This window comes from Aedes albopictus, chromosome 2, assembly GCF_035046485.1.
Source record: "Aedes albopictus strain Foshan chromosome 2, AalbF5, whole genome shotgun sequence".
In the NCBI taxonomy this organism is placed as follows: Eukaryota; Metazoa; Arthropoda; class Insecta; order Diptera; family Culicidae; genus Aedes; species Aedes albopictus.
The window spans coordinates 382934563-382959448 of NC_085137.1; the positions used below are offsets into that span (position 1 = coordinate 382934563).

The 24886-nt window shown below is 37.9% G+C and overlaps 1 protein-coding gene across 3 annotated transcripts in view; it reads right to left on the reverse strand.

Moving 5' to 3' along the window:
* Positions 1-24886, reverse strand: part of LOC109425664 (mitogen-activated protein kinase kinase kinase 13) — a 126259-nt gene that overhangs the window by 97679 nt on the left and 3694 nt on the right. For 2 of the 3 annotated variants that reach the window (XM_029878889.2, XM_029878888.2), the window contains exon 2: positions 5571-6506. In XM_029878889.2, the coding sequence (XP_029734749.2) occupies positions 5571-5713 (143 nt within the window). In that variant the 5' untranslated portion in view covers positions 5714-6506. Of the gene's footprint in view, positions 1-5570; positions 6507-6574; positions 6719-24886 lie in introns of those variants that run through there. The other variant, XM_029878890.2, reaches the window with a different exon arrangement.

Consider the following 24886-nt stretch of genomic DNA (forward strand, 5'->3'; position numbering starts at 1 on the left):
GTATCTGTTTCTTTTAAAAACATTTTAAATCTAATTTTTCTATGCAAATAGGGCAAATTGGGGCAAAATGGGGAAAATTGGACAACTCACGAAGATGATTCTGGTGATAATAGATTTAGCGTTTTTTATGCATGCCAGGATGCGTGCCAAAAAATCAACTTCAAATCAGTAACATTAACAATCCATTCATAATTAGGTAAAAGTATAAATTTCCAGCAGTTGTTGGGGAATATGGGGCAAAATAAGCATTTGAAAGAATCTTTCATACATTTTTGTGATTGTTATTGACTTCCAATTACCCATGCAGCTATTTTCAACGATCTACAGTAGTGCTTGTGGTTTAAAAGTACATTTTGCTTCTCTTTTTGTACGAAAAAAGAGCTAAATTGGCCACTTCCCGTTCCGCGCGGTGAATGAATTTAGCACCAAACGATTTTCGTACTTTTTTACGTCAGAAATGGTCCACTTCACGTACCGAAACCAGTGGCGTTAAAAGATGCGTTTTTTGGGTCATTTTTTTTCCACTGTGAAACGCATGTAGCTGCATCCTGCGCGAAATGGCACGGAGAAACAGTTAGATCTATAGAAATACAATTTTACAACTTTGTAAAAATGGCTGAGTATTTTGATGTGTTACGATTCATAAACAAACAAGCATTAAATATAGAAATTGTTCAATATCCTCTTTATTTTAAAAGAGAGAAAGCTACAATGTTCAGCAAAATAGATTTTTGTATGCTCAACTTTTTTGTAACGGGTGGCAACTAAAAATTTTAATGTTTTTAGCAGTCTCTTAAGAAATTACAAGCGTCCATAGAGAAAAGTTTATTTATGGCAAACAATCATCTATACAGAGGGGCCCATATAGCCGAGGCGGTAAACGCACGGGTATTCAGCATGACCATGCTGAGGGTGACGGATTCGATTCCCGGTCGGTCCAGGATCTTTTCGTAAAGGAAATTTCCTTGACTTCCTTGGGCATAGAGTATCTTCGTGCCTGCCACACGATATACGCATGCAAAATGGTCATTGGCAGAGGAAGCTCTCAGTTAATAACTGTGGAAGTGCTCATAGAACACTAAGCTGAGAAGCAGGCTTTGTCCCAATGAGGACGTTACGCCAAGAAGAGAGAGAGAATCATCTATACAATTTAAAAAGCCAGTATCCCCAAATAAACATTTATTAACTCATGCTAATCAATAAATAAAAGTAGTTATGGCTCGTGGCTCGGTTTTTTTATTTTTCCTGTAAAGTATGGAATCTACGCAATCATTTGACATATTGGAGACATTTGTCGGTCTTGTTTTCTTGTTATTTATTCAGAAATAGTTTTATTTAGGCGGTGCCATAAATGATACAGGCACCCTGCTATAACAATGTTGAATGGATGAAATGCATTCATTGAAAGATGTACTTCGTATTCTATATATTTTATCTTTGTACATAGTTTTGATTAGAAACTGTAATTATTGTGCCACTCACTGTAGTATTTAGACATCAATATCCTATAAAAACTATAGTACAAGACAAAACTTCGAGGTAAACATGCAAATGTCAAAAAGGCTTGAAAGTTTCAAAAAATGTTTTAAAACTCCGAAGTTTCTTAAAACTTGAGACATCCGTTCATAATTTAAACTAAAGTTCCGTCAGAAACTTCAACACTGTTATGACCTACTCTTCATTTTAATGCCATGATACTAATAAGTGTTTTGGTCAAAATTTGGTCATACATTTTTTTTCATAATTTTAGATTACGTTCATCAAATAAGCTGTTTTGGACCAGTGATGATATAGTATATAAAGCTTATAACCATAATATTTTCATCAAAATCGGTTTAGTATTTGCAAAGATATTGTTGAATCCTGAGATCTGAAATTATAAAATTATGTACAAAGGGGATTCAAAAAGAATAACTCATTTTGACTGTTATATTTATTGAGCCAGAAATACTGAGCCGATACCTGTCTGAATGTTGTGCAAAAATTTCATTCAATTTGATATAGCCGCTATAAAGTTATATTCATTTTTAAACTGCTTCAACTTTGGAAGTATTGCTGAGTTTGAAGTTTATCGGCGAACATATTATAACACTATAGTATTATCACAGACAAACAGACGTAAAACTCTTCGAAATGGTTAGGCACATGCATTTAACGATGAGTTTTAATTTTATTTGATTCCCGCGATCCTTCCACCAGAGGTGCTTGTGTTCGATCGCTTTGACGTATGCTAGTGTACACGTTGCTGAATGATGCAAACAAACTTTACATATGATTTATGTAGTACATTTTTTTATAATGATTTTTAACACTTAGGCTAGTTCATCGCTGTGAGCGCCTGTGTAGTAGAATGCGTGTTAGGCAAACGTTAAATGACAATCCATCATGGCCGACAGTGTCTCGCGCGGTTCTACCAATGAAAAAGACATCGGGCGAAAATTGTAATGAATGTCCTGTAAGAGTAACATCTGTTTCTCTGTGGTATTATACAGTGGTACCTCGATATACACTGTGGTGCATAATTGATCGGACAAACGCCGATTTTCATACAAAATGGCCAAGTTTAAGATGCTGTAACTATGGTTTGCTTTGGTGGATTGAGCACAATTTTTGACACGGTAGTACAAATATGTTGAATTTTACGTGTAAGTATAAAAGGTTTTCGTTCGGCGTTCGTGTTTATACGATCAATTATGCACCACAGTATATAGGGTAAAAGCACTAGACTTCGCCACTGCTCTATTCTTCGCCCCCTCCATACAAATTCCATTTTTTATGTATGAAGTGGCGAAGATTAGAGCCGAATTTTAGGGGGGTAAAGTCTAGTGTTTTTACCCTCTAAGACTGGGTCAACAAAGTCGATTTTTTGGAACAAAGCTTCTTCGATTCCTTTTGGCAAAATTTTGAAGCGATTGTTTGCAACCGTATTCCGCATTGCGATTGAAATTTGTATAGGTATTTTCCTCATTAGTTGAAATGTTTTGTCTAAAACTATGTAATCGATAACGTTAAAGTAAAGTTTAAGATATGCCGAAAAACTTTGCCGATGACCGCAAAGTGATCCGTCACTTTTGACAAAAGTTATTTATTACATTCAGATCGTCTGATAGTGCTTCATTTAACATGTAAAGGATAACATCAATAATTATTATAATCACATCTCAATATCTCAATCTCAATAATGATTATAATCACATCTCAATTTTTAGCCTAAGTTATCAAGCGAATAACCTTTTTCACAAGCGTCGGATCACTTTGCGGTCTTCGGCAAAGTTTTTCGGCGTATCCTAGACTTTACTTTAACGTTATTAATTACATAGTTTTAGACAAAAAATTTCAACTAAATTTCAAAAAAATCAAACTTTGGAGAATTTTATGAAGAAATTCCTTGATAAATTCCTGAAGGAGGTTTTCCAGGAATTACCTCCAGGAATTTCTCCAAGAATTGCTCCAGGAATTTCAGAAAATTCTGAAGGAGCTTCTCCCGGAACTCTTCCAGGAATTCCTCGAGAAATTTCTCCAGGGATTCTTCCAGGAGTTTCTCCAGGAATTTCTTAAAGAATTCCTCCAGGGATTCACCAACGAATTTCTTCAGAAACTCCTCCAGGACTTCCTTCAGAAATTCCTTGAGGAGTTTCTCCAGACATTCCTCCAAGGATTCCTCCAAGAAGCCTCAAATATTTATCCAGAAATTCCTCAATAAATTCCTCCACAAATTGCTCCCGTAGATCCTCCCGTAAATCATCCAAAAATTGCTACAGGAATTCCTCAAGGAATTTCTCCAGTGATTTTTCCAGGTATTTTTCCAGAAAATCCTCTAGGAATTTCTGCCAGAATTCCTCCCAGATTTCCTCTAGGGATTCCTCCAAGAATTCCTCCTGCAGGGTTTCCTCAATGGATTCCTTCAAGATTTTTTCCAGGAATTTGTCCAGGAATTTCTTGAGGAATTCCTCCTAGGATTCAACCATGCATGTCTCCAGAAATAACTCCAGATTTTCATCCAGGAATTCCTTCAAAATTCTTTGAGAAGTTCCTCCGGCATTTCTCCAGATATTCATCAAAAAATCAGAATTTCCTCCAGGAATTCCTTCATAAATTCCTCCAAATGTTTCTTCAGGAATTCCTCTACAAATACCTCGAGGAATTCCTTCAAGGATTCCACCGGAAAATCCTCTAGGAATTTCTGCCTGAATGCCTCCAAAATACCCTCTTGCGATTCCTCCAGGACTTTCTCCACGGATTCCTCCAAAAATTCTAGAGGATTTTCTCCCGGAACTCTTCCAGGAGTTCCTCGAGGAATACCAACAGGGATTCTTTCATGGATTCCTCTAGGAATACCTCCAGGAATTTCTTCACGAATTCCTCCGTTGATTCATCCATGATTTTTTTGCAGAAATTCCTCAAAAAAAAAATTCTACAGAAATTCTTTTAGGAATTCCTTCAGAAATTCCTCAAAGGATGCCTCCAGAAATTTCTCCAGTAATTCTTCCAGGAATTGTTCAAGGAATTCCTCCAAAAATTTCTCCTAAAATCCGTTAGGAATTTCTCTTGAATTCCCCCAGATAATTCTCCCGAAAATCTTCTCCAGATATTTAATTCTGCCAAAATTCCTCCAAGATTTCGTCTACGGATAACTCCAGAAAATCTTAAAAAAATCTCCCGGAAGTCTTGCAGGAAATTCTCTTGGAATTTCTCGAGAAATTCCTTTCGGTATTCCTCCAGGATGTTTTAAAGGAATTTCTTCAGGAATTCCTCCATGGATTCATCCATGAACATCTTCAGAAATTCCTCATCAATTTCTCCAGAAATTCATTCAGATGGGATAGAAATCGGCATTTCTATCGGAGATTCCAAGGTCCCTAGAACCTGTGCCGAGGTCACCGGGTGAACAGAGCCGATCAAAACAATTTTTCTTTGTTTTACTGGATTATGCGCGGCATCTGCGAAATTTAAAGTGTCGCATGATGGGATTTATTTGGAATCGAAAAATGACCATTTCTACCGGAGATTCCGAGGTCTCCAGAACCTGCTCCATGGCCACCGGATGACCGGTTGACCTAATCAGGTCTGAAATTACATGTATAGAATAGTCTGTTACTAATGATAACTAATGATATCTTGATGATAATTCAAACCGAATGCAATTTGTTGCCCTGGTTTCGGAGAACGAGCCATGTGAAGTCAGACAAAATCGTCCCGGGTGGTTCTATACGGCTTCTCTCATCATGTTAATACTTCTAAGATTGTAATCTGCAACTATTTATTGAGATTTCATGTGGTTTTCAAGAACTATCAAAGTTAACCCAAAATGAAAATGTGACTCTCGCTCATATGAAAAATTATAGATCACCCTAAAAATTTAAAATTGTCCGGTCTTTCAATTGCAATTAATATCTGTGATCCCAGTACTTGTTTTGAAAATATAAAGCAAAAAAAATACTCTAACATGGAAAAATATTAAAGAAATTTGCTGAAAATTATCAAAGTTACTCCGTTTTACGGTACTTCTAATATTAATCAGTGTAACTGCAGTTTTTTTTACAAGGAATATCATTTATTTCTTAACTCACCTCTTTTTCAGATTATCCTGTTCACCCTGGCCCAAATTCGGCATCGACGTGCTCACGGTGCTATAGTCTTGTATTCGCGCCATCTGCTGCTGCTGCTGCTGCCCGGTAGAACCTGCAGTCATTTCACCTTTGCTATACTCCATCTCAGCCTTATTCAGTGGCAATACAGCACTATAATCCCACCCCCTGGGTACCCCACAATTTTTCACGATTTGTACTTTAAATTTCGGTTACTAGAATTTCCCTTTTGTTTCGTTGATGCTTCGATAAATTTCCTAATTAACACTTCATCTTTAGGCACCCAGTGTTGAGTACCGGCCCTGGGGTGTTTCAGTCATTTTCACGATTACTCTATTCAAAGCAACGCCTCTACGACCATTATTACCACTGGCTCTTCTACTGGTGGAGCCATCGATTGCTTCCATTTTCACTTTCAATCGATCGAGCTTCTTTGAATGGATAGGCTGCTGCTGCTGTTGAAACTTATGAAACTTAACACTTTGAATCATTCACACATCTCTGAGGCTGTTGTACATCATATGCCAACATATTATGCCGAAGGCCTGTGTTTGGCCGATCGATGATGCTCTTCAACTAGGCACACTGATGGCAATTGAAGTGGATTGCGACAGGCACAAACATCAATCGCGAAACTTTCGATCAATTTGATTTTTTTTTTCTTCTTTGCTTTACTGGATTGCCAAATTATACCCTTACTGCACTATTCACTCATCATAACACATAACAGATATTTTTTGCGTATCGGACGATGCACCGCAATTTTCACCGGAACCACACTGATAACTTCAGATTATCGCCGATAGTCGAGGTGTGTGGTTTTCTCAGCACGCGTTTGCAAACAATTTTTCGGCTGTGACGAAATACTTCAATCGATTTTTGTTCGTCCGGTATGGGGATGGAGGCAACCAGAAGACTCTGAAATGAAACGGAAATGATATAAAAGATTTATTATGGGACATCGAAATATATTGCTCAGTCATTACTTTTATAATCCAAGATGTAAAGCACTTCGTTCTATAATTTCAAAGTTGAATTTCCCCAGAGAGATGCCCTCAATTATTACTTCCCAATCGAGACTGAAACTGGCCTGCATATTACACCTAGCAGTCAGTCAGCAGGGGGACGTAACACTTATCGAGAATGTGCCGCTTCCTTGGCACGGTGGCGGTGGTGAGCGCATGCGTGCATCAAGGAGACGTATAAAAGAACGCTAGGATACGTTCAATAGGGGTTCGCTTCGCTTGCGATACGGTCTGATGCACACGAGGTGTGGAATATGCGGGGCAGGGTGGAAATAGTGGAGATATTTGCGCGTGTTAGCCGTAACAAATAATATTGGCAAAACGCAAATCCAGTATGGGATAGATACATATAATATATTAATACAATAAAAAATATGGTATGTAGCGCTTAAGCTTTGTTTCAGTATCTGACATATCAATGCGATTCAGAAGTGCTTAGTTTTATGGGAACATACATAAATTACATGTATATTAAGGTGGCCCACACTTATATGAAAAACAAAAATTTCGAAAAATGCCAAGTCTTACCTCCTATATCAGTTTTTTTGGACTCCCAGAAGCTACGTTCAAAATTTGAGCAAAATCGATTGAGCCTAAGGAGGCGCTCAAAACGCTTGAAGTTTGTATGGGAAAACTTGGCCAAATGTATGCAGAAATTTTAAGTTTTCAAACTTTGCCGATAGGTGGGGCTGTAAGCATTCAATAATCAAACCCTTTGGTATTATGGTAGATGACTATATGCCAAACAACTTTGTCCAATACCACAAAGTGATCCAACGTCTGTGAAAAAAGTTATACCCTAGGTAAAGTGAGGATAAACTTTATTGTTGTTTTAAATTTCAAGATAACAGCTGTAAATACATAATATGTATAACCTACTTGCTATTGGCGATTAAAAGTAGAGGTTATGTCGTGAAAATTTGGAAGTTTGAGAGGAAAATACCAGTTTCTTATCGATTAAATAATCAATTTTATTGCAAATTTTACCGGTAAATCGATTTTTTCTACCCGGTTTTCAAAAAAAAAAGTTTATCTGGAACGGCACAATCACAAAAAATACGAAATGGGATTTCACAAAACATAACCTCTCTTTAACCCTTTGGAGCCGAAGGGGTCATATATGACCCCAACATATGAACGGCTGTTTCACACATTTAATACAACAGAACACTGTCTTGCAAAGTTGTTGCAAATGGAGCCCTTTATTATGGAAAAATGGGAAAATTTGTATTTGATACTTTATTGAGAACCTAGAACATTCTGAACACCATAAAGTTTGGAGAAACGAAATAATTGACATTCCAGTTGTTCTAAAAGCTGAATTTGGATATGGGTTACGTTTAAATGTATTTATTCAACCTTCGTCAAGGATATCAAAAAGCGTTTTGTAGTCTAGAATGTTCTAGGTGTTCCAAAATTTCCTAGAGTGAATAAGTCCTTCAAATCTACAAGAATAGTTTTATGTGGTTTCACCATCAATAATAGCATTGCATAATATGCTGGGATCCGTGAAGCTCTTGAAGTCTATACTGCTATTTATAGATACTATAGGGATATTCCAAGTCAGCCAAACTACCTTGGATTCAAAACTTCAAGTCTGCAATCGTTACAGTAGCCATATCTGCTATACTGAGTAAGGTTGCGTAATCAACCGCAATTACTGGATCAATATGAAGTCTACTAAATATTATTATAAACCATTGGGACATTCAGGGTCATTCAAACTGACCCATAGTGAAGTCCTTCAAATCTACAAGAAAGTACTTCAAATCTACAAACATACAGGGGATAGACAAAATGATCGGGACAGGCAAAAATTTCCCTTCTCAAAAAATATTCAAATAGCTGTAACTTTTCGAAAAGTGCATCAAATATTCTCAAATTTTTACTGAAAGTGGATCAACTAGTTGTGTATCAGTGGACAAAATTTGGAAAAGATCGGGCTATTCTGCACGAAGTTATAAAGATTCTAGAAAAAGGTATTTTTATCCGATAGCCAACTTTGAGCTGTTATATCTCCGGATTCAATTAACTGAATGCAATGAAATTTTGAGTATATACGACTTATATAATGAGCTTTGAAAAACTTTTGACTTAACTTAAAATTCTTAACACGGAAGAAAATTATAACGATTAGATTATTTTTCTAATAAATCACCAAATTTTCTTAAATTTCAACATCGTTTCAAAATTCAAGATGCTAATTATAGTTCATATATATTCCCTCTAATTGTCTTGAATATAATTATGTTTTGAAAGAAGGTAACAACATAGCCGGCAATTCATTGTAAAAGTAATGGGATGCATATTAAAAATGGACCAATTTACTAAAAAATCATAAAATAAATGAAATCGCAGTAACTTTTTCTCTTGTGAATAATTTCAAGTTGAGTCGAACGTTTTTCAGAGCTCATTATATAAGTCGTAAATGGTCAAAATTTCATTGCATTCGGTTCATTGAATCCGGAGATATAACAGCTCAAAGTTGGCTATCGGATAAATATACCTTTTTTTAGAATCTTTATAACTTCGTGCAGAATAGCCCTATCTTATTCAAATTTTGTTCACTGATACACAATTAGTTGATCCACTTCCAGTAAAAATTTGAGAATATTTGATGCACTTTTCGAAAAGTTACAGCTATTTGAATATTTTTTGAGAAGGCAACATTTTGCCTGTCCCGATCATTTTGTCTATCCCCTGTAACTTTATGTGTTTTCGCCATAAATAATAGCAATGCATAATCTACTGGGATTTGTGAAGCTCTTGAAGTCTATAATGCCATTTATAGACACTATAGGGATATTCCAGGTCAGCCAAACTACCTTGAAGTGAGAAGCGGACCTGGTGTGATGGTTAGAACACAATTGATTATCACGCCGAGGACCTGGGATCGAATCCCACTCCCGACAAACTCGCAAAAATGTGAGTTCTTCCTTCGGAAGGAAAGTAAAGCGAGGGTCCCGAGATGAACTAGCCTAGGGCTAAAAATCTCGTTAATACAGTTAAAAAAACTACCTTGGAGTTCAAAACTTCAGATCTACACTTGTAACAGTAGCCATGTCTGTTATACTAAGTAACATTGCATAATCAACTGCGGTTACAGGACCTATCCGACGTCTACAACGAGTCATATTATCACACTAGTTGTAGAGTCGTCGTGATTTGAGCAATGCGTATAAACCTGGAACGGACTTTCGTTGCACGCAAACTTCCGGCGTCAAAATGTAATCACTAATCTTGGAAGAAAGATATCCACTTAAATAATATACACTAAAACCTCTTTTTATGCACTTTTAATTTATGCACCATTTTTATGCTCTACATAAAAAGAGGGATAGCTACTCAACAGTGTTTGGCAGCCGAAGTAATAAGTGAACCACTCAGCTGTTTTTCTTTCCTTTTGTTGATTCTGTTTCAATTACCGAGCGTGTCTATGTTCTCTCGTCGAATCGTATGGTTCACGAACGAATACATATAGGATACTCCAATATAGACAAGCTGCAGCGATGAGCGGGGCTTCAAACAACTGTAAATACACGTTATTTTCAGCAGTATTTAACGCATTTTCGCTTTTAAAACGTAACATACTAATTCATTTGATTGTATTATGATGATGCAGCCGGAGTTGTCATATTAACCTTCCAGGACGCGCGCCATCAAACAACCGAAACTGCACCACGCTTGTGCTGTATACGAAAAGCGAGGTTTTATGGTAGTGTTGTACTTTTAACAACAGCGCGCGTTCTGAAGGGTTAATCAAGAGTTATGACAATAAAATATTCTTGCCGAATGCATCACTTTCATTAGCGTCGCCGAACATCTTCTCTCTAGATTGTGCTCTCGTATTGAACCGGGCAAGAAAATAAATAGCACTAGATAATATTAAAAACCTTTTGGACATTCAGGGTCGTCCAAACTGTTCTATAGTGAAATCCTTCAAATCTACAAGAATAATGTCATGTGTTTTAGCCATAAATAACAGCATTGCGTAATCTACTGGGATCCGTGAAGCTCTTGCAGTCTATACTGCCATTTGTAGATATTATAGGAATATTCCAGGTTAGCCAAACTACCTTGGAGTTTTGAACTTCAGGTGTACACTCGTAACGGTAGCCACATATGATATATTGAGTAACGTTGCGTAATCAACCGCGATCCAACCTGAAGTCAAATTATTTATTATTATTTTCCTTTGGGACATTAAAGGTCGTCCAAACTGTCCTGAAGTTTAGCTCTTGACAGTAACAGTAGTTATTCTCACAATTACAGATCCAACTGTAATTTGTAATCCTCCTGGCATTTCATGAGTCATTCCAATGTAGTTTTAAGATGTTCCAGATCAACCAACTACTTTGGAGACCATAGTTTCAGGTCTACACTTGTGATAATAGCTTTTGCCACTACATTGAGTAGAGTTAAAAAATCCTCTTTATTTGACAATGTAGATCGAGGAACAATAAGGGTTGTTATATATTTTAGGAATATTATGGGCCATCCTTTGGGCTTCCTTTGCCTGCCATTGCATGAATTAGTACATTGTGTGGCAAGTACTATGGAAGTCGAGAAAATTTTCCCGACCGGAACGGTAATCGAAACCGCCGTCTCCGGATTGGCGATCCATAGCCTTAACCACTAGGCTAACTGGATACCCCTAAGGTCCAATTAGACATGGCAAATATTTGGCCAAACAAGCCCGGCAAAAGGCCAACACAACTTGAATTATGGCAATACGAAAAACAGCCTTTAACTGAGTTTCAGGGGTTTAGGGGTTTTCAGAAAACTTCAAACGATCTATTCTACCAATTTGGTCGATTATTGGCAAAATAATCCGCATTACCGTCGTGCGGGGCTACTTTTGAAACACGGGGCTACTTTGGACACTTTTGAATATGGATTTTTTGAATTTGAAATATGGTTCAAATCTGTTTGATGTCTTTGGGACTATTATGACGCAATATTTTCCCCTTCATTTGGTTGAAATTGTTTTTCAAACAAACTCTTTATTGCTTGTCAGGAGGCGAAAAAACATCGAATGAATCATAAAAATATACATAACGTATCAGAACATTTGCTCTGTTTGCATTGTTTCTGCAGTTCATAAATTTCAAAGGGTTGCTCAATTCGTGCAAGAAGTATCGACGTAGCATATACAATCGAATATTTGTATGGATACACATTATAAATGACCGTTTCACCCAAATAAAGGATTGATGGCCCCCAGACAGCCTTTAAGTCTATATTAAAATATCACGCTGCTCATAATACCAAAGGTAGCACAGAACCACCTAAAAACGCATATATTTATTGAAATCATGTATGATATAGTATACAACAGTATTGGTACAAAGTAGTATTCTAAATAAACCCGGAATTTTAACTGCAGCTTTGTTTTAATTATGAATGTCTAGCCCCCCTCTGGTTCTATATTATATGTCTCCGATTGATGTATGGACAACTTTTTTGTTTATTGATGGATTTAGTTCAAATTTTGCATGCATCCTACATACACTCCCGTTCAAAAGTTTGGGATCACCCCCTCAAAAACATGTCATTTTTTTAGGCCCATATCTCCGCCAATTTGCGTCCGATTTCAAAACCCTAGGTTTCGTTCAAAAGATAATAAGTCAAAGGAACTTTGAACATGATTTAAAAGAAACTTTTAAAAAAAATTTGTATGTAAACTTAATCTAAAGTTGCCAAATTTTCTAAAAAATGAATATAAGCTTACGCCAGTGTCGCTGGAAGTTGGGTCGATTAAATTTTAAGATGAGAGCGGTAATATGACCCATTTTCTATTAGCTTTCAACTGCTTTTTACAGAACTTAGCTAAAAAATCCAGAAAAAAAGTTATTAAGTAAATTAATCCTTGATGTCATCGACCAAAAGTTTGGGGTCACCCCTCAAAATGATGTATCGGCCAAAAGTTTGGGGTCACTATCGTAAAACATGGAAAAGTGTTTTGTTGATATCTTTGTCATCTTTCATTCAATTTTAATTCTTCTTGGCTTATTTGAAACAAAATGAATGATACTTACTGCATAGACATTGAACCACACATATTTGTTGAAATTTACATACTAAAACTTAACGTAAAGTTGCCTCATTTTTTGAAGCGTGGTAAAATGTGCTAACTTTACATTACATTTTAATATACAAAAATCGTGAAAATACGTTAAGTTAAAGACATCAAACGTAAATTTAGTTAATTATCTTTGAAATGAGCCAAAAATAATTAAAATTGAACTATAGATGACGAAGATATCACCAAATCACTTTTCCATGTTTTACGAAAGTGACCCCAAACTTTTGGCCGATACATTATATTGAGGGGTGACCCCAAACTTTTGGTCGATGACATCAAGGATTAATTTACTTAATAACTTTTTTTTCTAGATTTTTTAGCTAAGTTCTGTAAAAAGCAGTTGAAAGCTAATAGAAAATGGGTCATATTACCGCTCTCATCTTAAAATTTGGTCGACCCAATTTCCAGCGACACTGCCGTAAGTTTATATTCATTTTTTAGAAAATTTGGCAACTTTAAATTAAGTTTACATACAAAATTTTTCTAAAAATTTTCTTTTAAATCATGTTCAAAGTTTCTTCGACTTATTGTCTTTTGAATGAAACCTAGGGTTTTGAAATCGGACGCAAATTGGCGGAGATATGGGCCTAAAAAAATGAAATGTTTTTGAGGGGGTGACCCCAAACTTTTGAACGGGAGTGTACATACTCACAATTATTATGTGTAAAAATTGTGGAAACACATTCACTACTCTGGGAGTTATAATGTCATAAAGTTGAAAACCCGTTAAAAAGTGTATAAAGAAGCCCCGCACGACGGTACCTGAATTTTCCAATAAATTTACCAAAGGTTTGTTCTGAAGTTTAATAAAAATATGTCCCAGAAAATCGGTAAGAAATTTTGCGGTTATCATTAGACAAACCATGGACATGGATAAAAACCAGGACGAATATCTGAAGAAATTTCTAAATGAGTTTTGGTTACAATCTCTAGATTTCCTGCTGGAATTATTAAATGAAATTATGTAGGAATTTTTAACGGAATTCTTCTGGAATATTCGGTCCATATGAAAATCCAGGAGACATTTCAACAAGAATTTCCGTTGCAATATATGTAATAGTTTTTGCAGGTATTTCTGGAGTAGTTCGTGTAGGAACTCCTATAGGAATGCCTGTAAGAATTTGTGGAGAACTACTGGAACAATTTGCGAAAGAATACTTGGACGAATTTTCGGAGGAATTCCTTCAAAAAATACTTAAGGAATCTCTTGGAGATGGAGATATTCTAAAAAATCTCTAGAAGGATTTATAAAGAAATCCTTGAAAAATTTCTAGAGGGATCAATGAAAGGTTTTCAAAAGAATTTATTGGAGAAATTTTGTATAAAATCATTGGTAGATTTTCCTACGGAATACCAAGAGAAATTTCTGAAAGAATTCCAAATTTATGGTTTTCTGGAAGAATTTATAAGAAAATTTATGAAATTGATTGATTTGTCTTTATTAAAGAGACTTTCAGCCCTTGCCTGGTTCGTCTCTCCAAAATTTATGAAAGATTTTCTAGGGAAATTATAGTAGAAATGTATGGAGCAATCTCTAGTGAACATGAAACAATTTCGGAAAATTAAAAATATTCCAAAAAAAAATTTGGGTAGATTGCTGAAAAAATTCCTAGATAAATTTAAAGTTTCTTAAGGAATAAAAGCTATGTTTCCATTTATAAGAATTCTCGGAAATACCGTCAAGACATTCCCCAGTGAGAAACTTTCACTAGAATGTTTAAAGCATATTGTTGAGCCGGGCTCAACAGCCGGGGTACTATCTTCACGAAATCCGGCCAATTTGTCTGTTTTGCGGATGATATGGATATAATTGCTTGAACATTTTGTACGGTTGCAGAACTGTACACCCTCCTAAAAAGTGAAGCAGCCAAGGTCGGACTGGTGGTGAATGTGGCTAAGACAAAGTGCATGCTGGTAGGTGGGACTGAGCGAAATAGGACAAGCCTTGTCGGCGATGTTACGATAGACGGGGATATATTCGAGGTTGTAGAAGAATTCGTCTACCTCGGTTCCTTGCTAACGGCTGACAATAACGTGAGCCGTGAAATACCAAGGCGCATCATCAGTGGAAGTCGTGCCTACTACGGGCTCCAGAAGAAAATGCGGTCAAAAAAGACTCAACCTCGGACCAAATGTAACAAGTACAAGACGCAAATAAGACCGGTGGTTCTCTACGGATACGAGACATGGACGATGCTCTAGGAGGACCTGCAAGCACTCGGATTTTCCGAGCGACGGGTGCTAAGGACGATCTTCGGCGGCGTGCAGGAGAACGGTGTGTGGCGGAGAAGGAGAAACCACGATCTCGCTGCACTCTACGGAGAACCCAACATCTTGAAAGTTACTAAAGCTGGATGGATACGGTGGGCAGGATCTGTTGCAAGAATGCCGGACAACAACCCTGCAAAGTTGGTGTTTGCTAACCATCCGGTTTGTAAAAGAAGGCGTGGAGCGCAGATAGCACGATGGGCGGACCAGGTGGAGTGTGATCTGGCGAGCATTGGGCGGGACCGACGTTGGAGAGCTGCGGCTACAAATCGGCTACAAATTATGGCGAAAAATTGTTGATTCAGTGTTATCATGAATTTGATGTTGAAAAAATAAATGAAATGAATACCGGAAAGACAGAGGTTGAGACATTCAATTTACATAATTTTCGTATTAGAGAAAAAATGAAGGAATTCCATTTTTTGTGAAACACTTTTGCGATGAGGGCCCGTATAGCCGACGTGGTAAGCGCACTGATATTCAGCATGACCAATGACCATGCTGAGCATGACGTGTTCGATTCCCGATCAAGAACTTTTCGCAAGGAAAATTTATTTGACTTTCTTGTGCATACAGTATCTTCTTGCCTATGACACGGTATGCACATGCACAAAGGTCATTGGCACAGGAAGCTCTCAGTTAATAACTGTAGAAGTGCTCATAGAACAGTCAGCTGAGAAGCAGACTTTGACTCGGCGACGATATTACGCCAAGAAGAGGGAGGTTTTGAGAGGAAATCGCGCGAAACGAACAAACGCATATCTTTAAAAAACTGACCTAAATTAGACGTAAGATGGAAGTGATCCTTTAGTACTACGAATAGCTTGAAGTTCAGTCACTAGTCACTGATAAAAACAAGCCTACACAAATGCAGCGAACCACTATCGCTTATGACGCAATAACAGTGTATAATGCAAATCCTTCTTTAAAAACGTCACATTGAAAAATAACATGCACGCAGTATTTGATAAGCACGTTCTCAAGAGAGGTTCACCCGTAAGATATGACCGCAGTCGTCACCAGCAACATTGTAACAAATACGGTTCGTCAGTTTATCTTCCACGCACGTTCGATAAACACATGTCGTCGTCCCTCTTATACTGAGCTTCTGGTGGGCAATGTTCTCCCTGAACGCAGAATTAAAACAAACGCAGAGCAAAGCTAATGCTAGTAACCGGACTTCAAAAGCGTAGGCGAGCCTAGAGCGACAGAAAAAAAACAGCGATTGGCACAAAGAAGGTGAATCCGTGGTGAAAATTAATGATCGGATTAGAGCGCATTAGGTAGGTAGGTGCCCAGGATCAATAAAACTACTTTGTTTACCACACATCGAATAACAACGGCACGTGTGCACTATGCATGGCACATTGTGCTTACCGTAGGTTGCAGTTGTTTCAAAGTTAATTCACCCTGAATCTATACTCAGGTGGCTTTAATGCACATTGTACACTCCCCCATGCAGTTGTTGTATCGTGGTGGTTGAGGTAAAATTAATTAAACTGAAACCAAAAAAGTGAAGGGTGAGTTTTGTTCAACGATGGTAGTTTCATTACAGTAAGCTATGTACTTTGTACCAAAATCAACCTACAGCAATTGGGATCGATTGAGCGTGTTATGGTTTTACTACTAACTATGCTAATTACATATACAACATTAATAAGCATATCTCGCAGCTTAAAATGCCTCGAACTAAAAAACGCAAACAATAATAGATTAGTTTTTTTTTCTGATCACTTGGTTGATAATACTAGCCAACTTCTACTATGAAAATCTTAATGTATACGTCGTGCAGAAAATAAATATTAGTTCTTCCTAATCTTTCCGGAATTACATGCTGTTTGATGCTCAGCATAATGTACTAGTTATTAACTGAAACCTTTCTCTGTCTAAAATAAGAAATTTAAATTGAAATCCATGGTTGCATTTAAGTTATTGTACTTTACACGTGCAGATTGACTTTTTTCACATTGTGATTGTTTGGAATATGGCTATTTAACTACTGCCAAAAGCAGACCCTAACTGCGTTCTGCTAACTCTAGTCATTTGCCTGCAATTGACCAAGGAAATGTCTCTAGACATGCTGGCAGACATCCAGCCGCCATTCATGTCGCCTGTGTCTACGCTTCGGAACGTCTGTAGTTGGACCAGAGATTGCTTTGTTAGGGTTGTACAAAAAATGTTTTCTCTTGTTTGTTGAATTTGACTTTTCTTTATAGTATGTACTGAGACTAGACTTTACTTAACTTTGAAAGAAAATGTAATTGCTGTTTTTTGATAAATAATTCACGCATTACATCACCAATGACGATGATCCACCCTATTGCAAAATTCGTTGCAGATTTTCCTTGGCAAGCGGTTGCAATGAATTTCATTCTATGAACTTTTCTAGTGGGCAGCTATAGCCTGAAATGGGTAACCAACCGACTGGTGGTTGGTTTCCATTGACGGCGGTTTTTATGAGGCGTGATTTATGATATGCGTTCTACGAAATTTCGCCCCACTCTCTTTCCAGGACCTGAACTGAACGCCGTAAGATGGAAGTCAAATCTTACATAAGCCATAACTTTCGTAGTATTGCTTTGGTGTTATGGATTTTATTGTCGTAATCTAACTGCTGGGCAACCATGGCAAGTAGGACAATTCGCATAATGGATGTTTGGTATAATGATAGTTAGGGGATTCACTTAACAGCGTATACTGATTAAACTGATTAGGCGTCACAATCACCAAGGCAATCCTTGATTATTTCATTCGCAAATTCATGAAACATTTCAATAATCAGATAATAACGGCTTACGCAGTTACCCCTAGTATATGCTCAGGTGGGTTAACGTTGTATGGAAAAAATAAAATTTGGTCAGATTCAATCCGATCAATCAGGTATCAGTAGGTCGGCTCTAGCGGCACGTTCTCCTCCATTAGGGAAATTTGTGCCATCGCCATGAACACGAGCCTATTCATCATTTACCTGACGGAGAAGGGAAGGAAAAATGATAGGGCTGGGGAAAGGACAGGCAAGGGAATAGAATCGTCATACACCGCAAAAGTTTACCGCAATGGGTTCACATAGCGTCCTGAAAAGGACACTGTAATAACGCATAAGCGCACCACAATGGGTTCAAACAGCGCCCTCAGAAGGGCACTGTGATAACGCATAAAGCGTAAAGAGAGCCTGTAATTCTTTACCACAGCGGGTCAAGAACAACAAAACGTCCTGAAGATTTAGGTTCCTGAAGTCAGTTTCACTTAATAAGTGTTTTCCGAGTACTCGGAAACGCAGTTGCGCAATTATTGGACAGTTACATATTAAATGATACGAAGTTCCATAATCGGATTCACAGCTATCACAGGCAAATGAATCAGCTTGCTGAATATTCGCCATGTGATAGCTGAGTCGGCAGTGGCCAGTCAATGCTTTGACCAGCATGCTGCAATTCTGCTTTGATAGATTTGTTAGATACTTTGCCACCCCTAGAGATCACTATAGGATATCAGGCGGACAAAAATCAGAAAAGTGACTTCCACTAATGCTTGTTCTGAAATTTTCTATCGATAATAAACATATAAACTAAGAGAAATCTAGAATTTCAAGTTTCTAGCTGATGTAGTTACAAAGATGTTGAGTATCAATGTTGAGTAAAGCTAAAAAAATGTAATTTTTGCAAAAAAATAACACATAATTTCAAATCGATATTTTCTAATTAATATCATCATTATCTATTGGTTTCAATACATCATTGGTAGGATAATGAAGCAAGCTTTCCAACAAACACGTGGTTTTGTGAAATAATTGAACCATTGTATGAAAAAAAGGTACAAGAAGAAGAAGAAGTTGAAAAAGGCATGAGATTCAAATTTTGATAATCGGCATCTTTTTTTTCCCAAACATTCCCAGGCTCAAAATAAGTTTATGGTCAAGCTTTAGGTCTACTCTAATGATTTTGTATGCGAAATGCTGCGGTAAATTGCGGTCCTGGGAGATTCAGCGTTTTTTACGCACGAGACCGCCCTGCCGCACCCCTTGAGATTAAACGACGATTCTCAAACATTCTAAGCAAATTCCCTTGGAATTAATTTTTGAAAGTACCGTAAAACGGGGTATCTTTGATAATGCGGGTAACTTTGATAGTGCGGCAGGCATTGTGTAATTTATCTCATAACTATGATTCCTTCAACCAGTTAAGAAAAAGGTAAACGTAAATCAATTCTATACATATGAAAGTTCATCTTAGACGTATTTTCATCAATATCTAGTTTATATACAACTTTTTGGACAAAAAATAAAAATTGTTGATATTTTTGTCATTTATCAACCCCTTCAAACAATCTGCTATACGACTTCGTTACAACTATTTTTTCAATGAATGAACTCTTATTCTCGATAGATTCATCATAGTAGATTCCAAATCTGGCCTTGAATCTCTTAAGGAAGTGTGTTTTTATAAAATGGAAGCAATTTTGTAAATTGGGATATTAATCTCCATACATTGATAAACGCCTAAAAGTATGCAATGCCCTTGTTATTTCATGCAGATAAATATTTGTTGTTCAAAATTTGTTAATAAGACATTAAAAAACTACTCAAAAATGAAACTAACCATGAATAGCATGGAATCATATGTTGATGTACCGTTAAGCATTTATTATTACAAAGATAATGATTTTTGATAGCTATATTTATTGTGTTTTGCACTCAATACACCACAAACTGATTTTTATATGTAGAATTTAGTAAAAATCAATGTTTTGATATAAAAATTCTATCTAATATATTCCACAAGCCTTCTCTCATAATGTTCATACTCCTAAGATTTCAATGTGTGATTATTTTTTGAGATTTGATGTGTTTTTAGGGCATTATCAAAGTTACCCCAAAATGAAAATCTGATTTTCGGTTATATGAAAAACTAAAAGTTATCCAAAATATTTCAAATTATCGAATATTATAATTGCAATTGATAATTGATACCCCAGTACTTGTTTTAAAAATATAAAACTTGGGGAAATACTGTTACATGTAAAAATTTTGAGAAAATTCGCTGAAAAACTATCAAAGTTACCCCATCTTACGGTAACTACACAATAGTGTTGATTATTCTAAGCACAAAAAAAAAACAAAATAAAAATAAAAAAAAAACAAATTCAAACTTTTTATATATTATCAGTTATTTGACCATATTGAAAATACGCCCTTTTCAAAACTTGGTCGTGATGTTTAAAAATGTCAATAAACAATATATTTTAGTCGAACCAGCTACAGAATACTAACAAATCCTCGAAAATATGCCGAAAATATTTTTGTCCGCCTGCTTGTATGGGAATCCCCCATAGTGGAGATGGCTCAGTACAATACAATTTTGTTTGACGACATGACTCCAAACTATTCCAGTATTGTTTGTGCCGAGTGGCAGCCCAGGTGTCAATCTGAAGCTTTACCCAACACTTCGATATCGGAATAGCTGGCTCAGGGCCAATGAAGTCATGTGATGCTCCAGTGCGAGCTAACTCAACAGCCAATTCATTTCCAGCGATGGAAGAATGGCCAGGTACCCATACAAGGTGAACAACGTTTGCTGAATTCAGCTCCACGATTTGTGTTCGACAAGCGATAACTATCTTCGACCTGGAGTTGGCCGAAGCAAGTGCTTTAATAGCAGCCTGGCTATCTAATCTAATCTAATCTAATCTAGTGCTTGCACAGCCAGTATTGAAAAGCATCCTGGAAATATCAAAATTTCTTCCGATATTTTCTTGTCAGCATTATTATTTGCAGCATATCAGAGATGATATGACACAAATATTAAAACGGCCAGGCCCACTGTGCAGACTAATGGGTTCGAAGATAATTCAAAAACTTAAGGCAATCAGGTTATCCACTTATGAGTAACATGATTGACAAACTTTTTTGAATTGAATGAAGGAAGAAACGGGAACAACCGTACCAACCGTTTCGTTTTAGGGGAATGGTGTTTGAACATAAAATTGTTGGGAGTGGTGCTGCTAAGAAGGTTAATGCACACTCCGTTGGCGTCTCTTCTCCTGGGATGGGGCACAGGCATTTCTCCATGTGTCCTGGCTTCAAAGCCTAGGCTTAAGCGCCATTACTCGCTCTCTGAAACGAGAATAAAAGTATAATGATCCCCTCCCCGAGTGAAGAAACTTCAACGAAAAATCATTGTAGAAATCTATCTATATAAATAAAAAAAGTAATAGTGTTTGTATGTCACGAATAGGCTCGGGAACGGGCCAACGAATCTACACCATTCTTTCAGTGTTTCATTCGTGCAGGGCCCCGACGTTTTTGTACGAAAATAATAATGAGAAAATCAACCGCGAACGCACCGAAAACGAGAAAGTTTGAAAATACATTTTGCGGGGCATTTTTCAAAGAGCTGCATGTCAAAAAAAACTAGTAGGCAGGCAGAACGACGTTTGCCGGGACAGCTAGTAGTAGATAAAAAAGGAGCAATCTCACCAATTTCTAAGCTTCGTCGTCTACGGTGGAAAACTGGCATGCACCTTCATTCTCGGTATGCCTGCAAACGCCGGGGCAGGAATTGTCTCCCGAAAGCAATCAAAATCCAGGGGGGGGAGCAGCTTGACGAGAATAAGATAATTCATTTGGCACAAAAACCAAGTTTTCCACACATTTTCTCTGAATTTCCGATGGTTTTCTTCGTTTTCAACAATTCCGTAAATCTTTAACTGACCAAAGTAGCTGAACGGCTAAACGCACGACCTACGAGTACTAGCTCCAGATCTGCTAGAGAAAAGTTTGACACTACGGGACGCGACGAAGAAATAAGTAACGAAACGACGACCGACTCCGACGGAAACATTGTTACCATAAAAAAATCACTTGCCAACGGTGGCCACTTGTCGGTGTGTTTCAAACCGTTCAATCACTGTTTTCTTCGGAGAATTGCATATTTTCCCGCTTTAATAGCAGCCTGGCTATCTGAACAGAAGTATATTACTTTGCCCATTACGTGCTGCTGAAGTGCTGATTGCACTCCGCACAAAAGACCAAAGTTTCGGCCTGAAAACGGTGCAGTATCTGCCAAGTGAATAAGACTGATGCAGTCTTAGCTCAAGAGAATAAACACCAGCACATGCTCGACCTTCGAGAAGGGAGCCATCAGTGTAACATACGATGCCGTCTGAAATACTTCTCTCCAGATAACCAGATGTCCACTCTTCCCGGGAAGGGAATCTCGTGGAAAATGTCCTATATGGAAAATTACAAGCAATCGTAAGATCACTTGGAGCAAGGAAAACTTTGTCCCAATTCACCGAAAGTGGAAACAACAAGGTGTGTGCTGAACTGCGGTTCACAGAAATTTCCTCTAGTAAACCGAGTACGCATAGGCGGTAAGTGCAAGAAAGTGCTTCCTGTTTGAGATGAATGTGTAGTGGGGCAACGTCAAAGAGAACTTCGAGCGCAGCCGTAGGAGTTGAAGAGAACGCTCCAGACATCTTTTGGATATGGCCTAATTTTGATTGGACCGTTCTCACTTCGCCCTTTTGCCACCACACAAGACATCCATAGGCCAAGATTGGACGAACAACAGTTGTTGTAACCCCATTTGATATACTTGGGTTTAAGACCCCAAGTTTTACCAAGGGTTCGCCGACATTGCCCGAAGGCCATACAAGCTTTCATGATTCTGAACTCAACATGAGGTGTCCAGGAAAGCTTGGAATCAAGAATGACTCCAACGTACTTTACCTGTTCAGTCACATTGATTTCAGAATCAAAGAGACGTAAAGGTCGAACACCATTGCGGTTTCGCTTTTCCGTGAAAATAACAATAGATGTTTTACTCGGATTTACCGAAAGGCCATATTGGCCTCACCAACCCTACCTGAAGAGCGTTTTGCATCAGGTCGAAAAGGGTGCTGATGTACATACGTACTAACAATGTTAGGTAGTCGTCGGCAATGGTTTTGCCGTCCGCTATTATTGACTTGCCTCAATAGCGTATCTGCTACGAAATTCCACAAAAGTGGTGATAAGACTCCACCTTGAGGGCATCCACAAACACACAATTTGCTAATCGCCGCTTGACGCAACGTCGAGAAGAGATGTCGGTTTTTGAGCATTTGGTGAATCCAATTGGAAATTATTGGAGATGTACCATGACTCCGTGCGGCTTCCAATATGGCGTTGAAAGGCACGTTGTCAAAGGCACCCTCGATATCCAAGAAAACACCCATGCAGGATTGCTTTTCAGCGAATGCCTTCTCGATATCGTAAACAACTTTGTGTAAAAGCGTCACAGTGGACTTTCCAGATGGGTAAGCATGTTGGTTCACATGAAGAGGCACATTGGCCAGATGAACATCACGGATGTGATGATCGACAATGCGTTCTAAACATTTCAGAAGAAAAGAGGTCAAACTGATAGGTCTGAAGCTCTTTGCTTCTTCATACGACGCACGACCCACATTCGGGATAAACTTTACAGTAATATCCTGCCAGGATTTGAGAATATAAGTACCCTGTATCAAAACTGCAAACATGTTTGAAATGATCAAATCCCTTTTTGAATCAAAATAGGATAAATCGCATCTGCCCCAGGAGATTTGAAAGGAGCAAAGCTATTAAGTGCCCATTCAATCGATTCTAAAGTTATGATACTCCGAGCCGAAGCTAAAGAAAAGGTTCATCCGAAGATGTAATATACACACATCCGGGGATGTGTGTACTGAATAAACATTCCAAAACTTCCTCATCAGAGGAAGTGACATCACTCTTTGGCAAACGAAGTTCGTTCACTTGAAAATCCTTAGATTTTGCAAGGATTTTGTTCAACCGACTGGCTTCACTCAGACTGTAAACATTTGTACAAAGGTTTTTCCAGCCGAATCGTTCAGCAGACCGAAGAGCTTTCTGGTAGGCCTTGTGAGCCGACCTGAAAGCCTCCGATCCAGCCGAACGTCGTCTGTTCCAACTCTTTCTACATTGTTTCCTGAGCTTCACCAGATCAGAGTTCCACCAAGGGGTTCCTCTTGTGATCTTCACATACCGCAGAGGGCAAGCTTCTTCAAAAGCTTCCATGATGAAGGCCGTTGTAGTATCAACGGCATCATCTAAATAAAGATTTTTCATCTGACACATGCCAATTGGTCAGTTCATGACTAATTCTGCTAGAGCAAAGTGTTATTTCTAACACTTCCTCTCTAGATACCATGAAGGTTGGGTGGTTGCCTATGTTAAGTAATCCAAGATCTGTACTACTTAAGTATTCCATCAAACTGGAGCCTCTCAAATTGATCTCTGAGAAACCCCCCAAATGCGAGGTCTCTTCAGTGTCTCGTACTTGACTCGACTGTAGTCGAAGTTTAAATTAAGAATTAGGAATTAAAAGAAACAGTACTTAACCCGATATTCTTTTTACTTAGTTTGATAATGTTCACATGAATGAGATGAATGCAACACAGTTCAAAGAGATTTAGAAAAAATTCAGGGGAATTTCAATAAAGTTTTAGGGAATGTACAGAAGTCTTTCAAGCTGTTTCAGTGTTTCAGGTGATATCAGCGATAAATCCCCTAGAACGCCCTTGAAACCACCTAAAACTCCAGGGAAAACCCCTGGAACGCCTAAAACGCCTGGGATTCCCTTGGAACGCATCTGAAACATCATGGAATGCCCCTAAGATCCCCTGAATCATCCTTGGGACCCCCTGAAAGCCTCTGAAGTCGATTGAATACCTCTAGCCCCTGAAACACCCCGGACCGCGTTTGAAAGTCCCTGAAACACTCTCGGAAACCCCTGGTATACCCCTAGAACGCCTTTGAACCCCATGAAAACGCCTGGGTCGCTCCTGAAACCAACTGCAACGCCCCTGGAACGCCCAGAAGTATCACTTAACCCTTCTATAACACCCCAGGACGCTCTTGAAACCTATTGAAAACC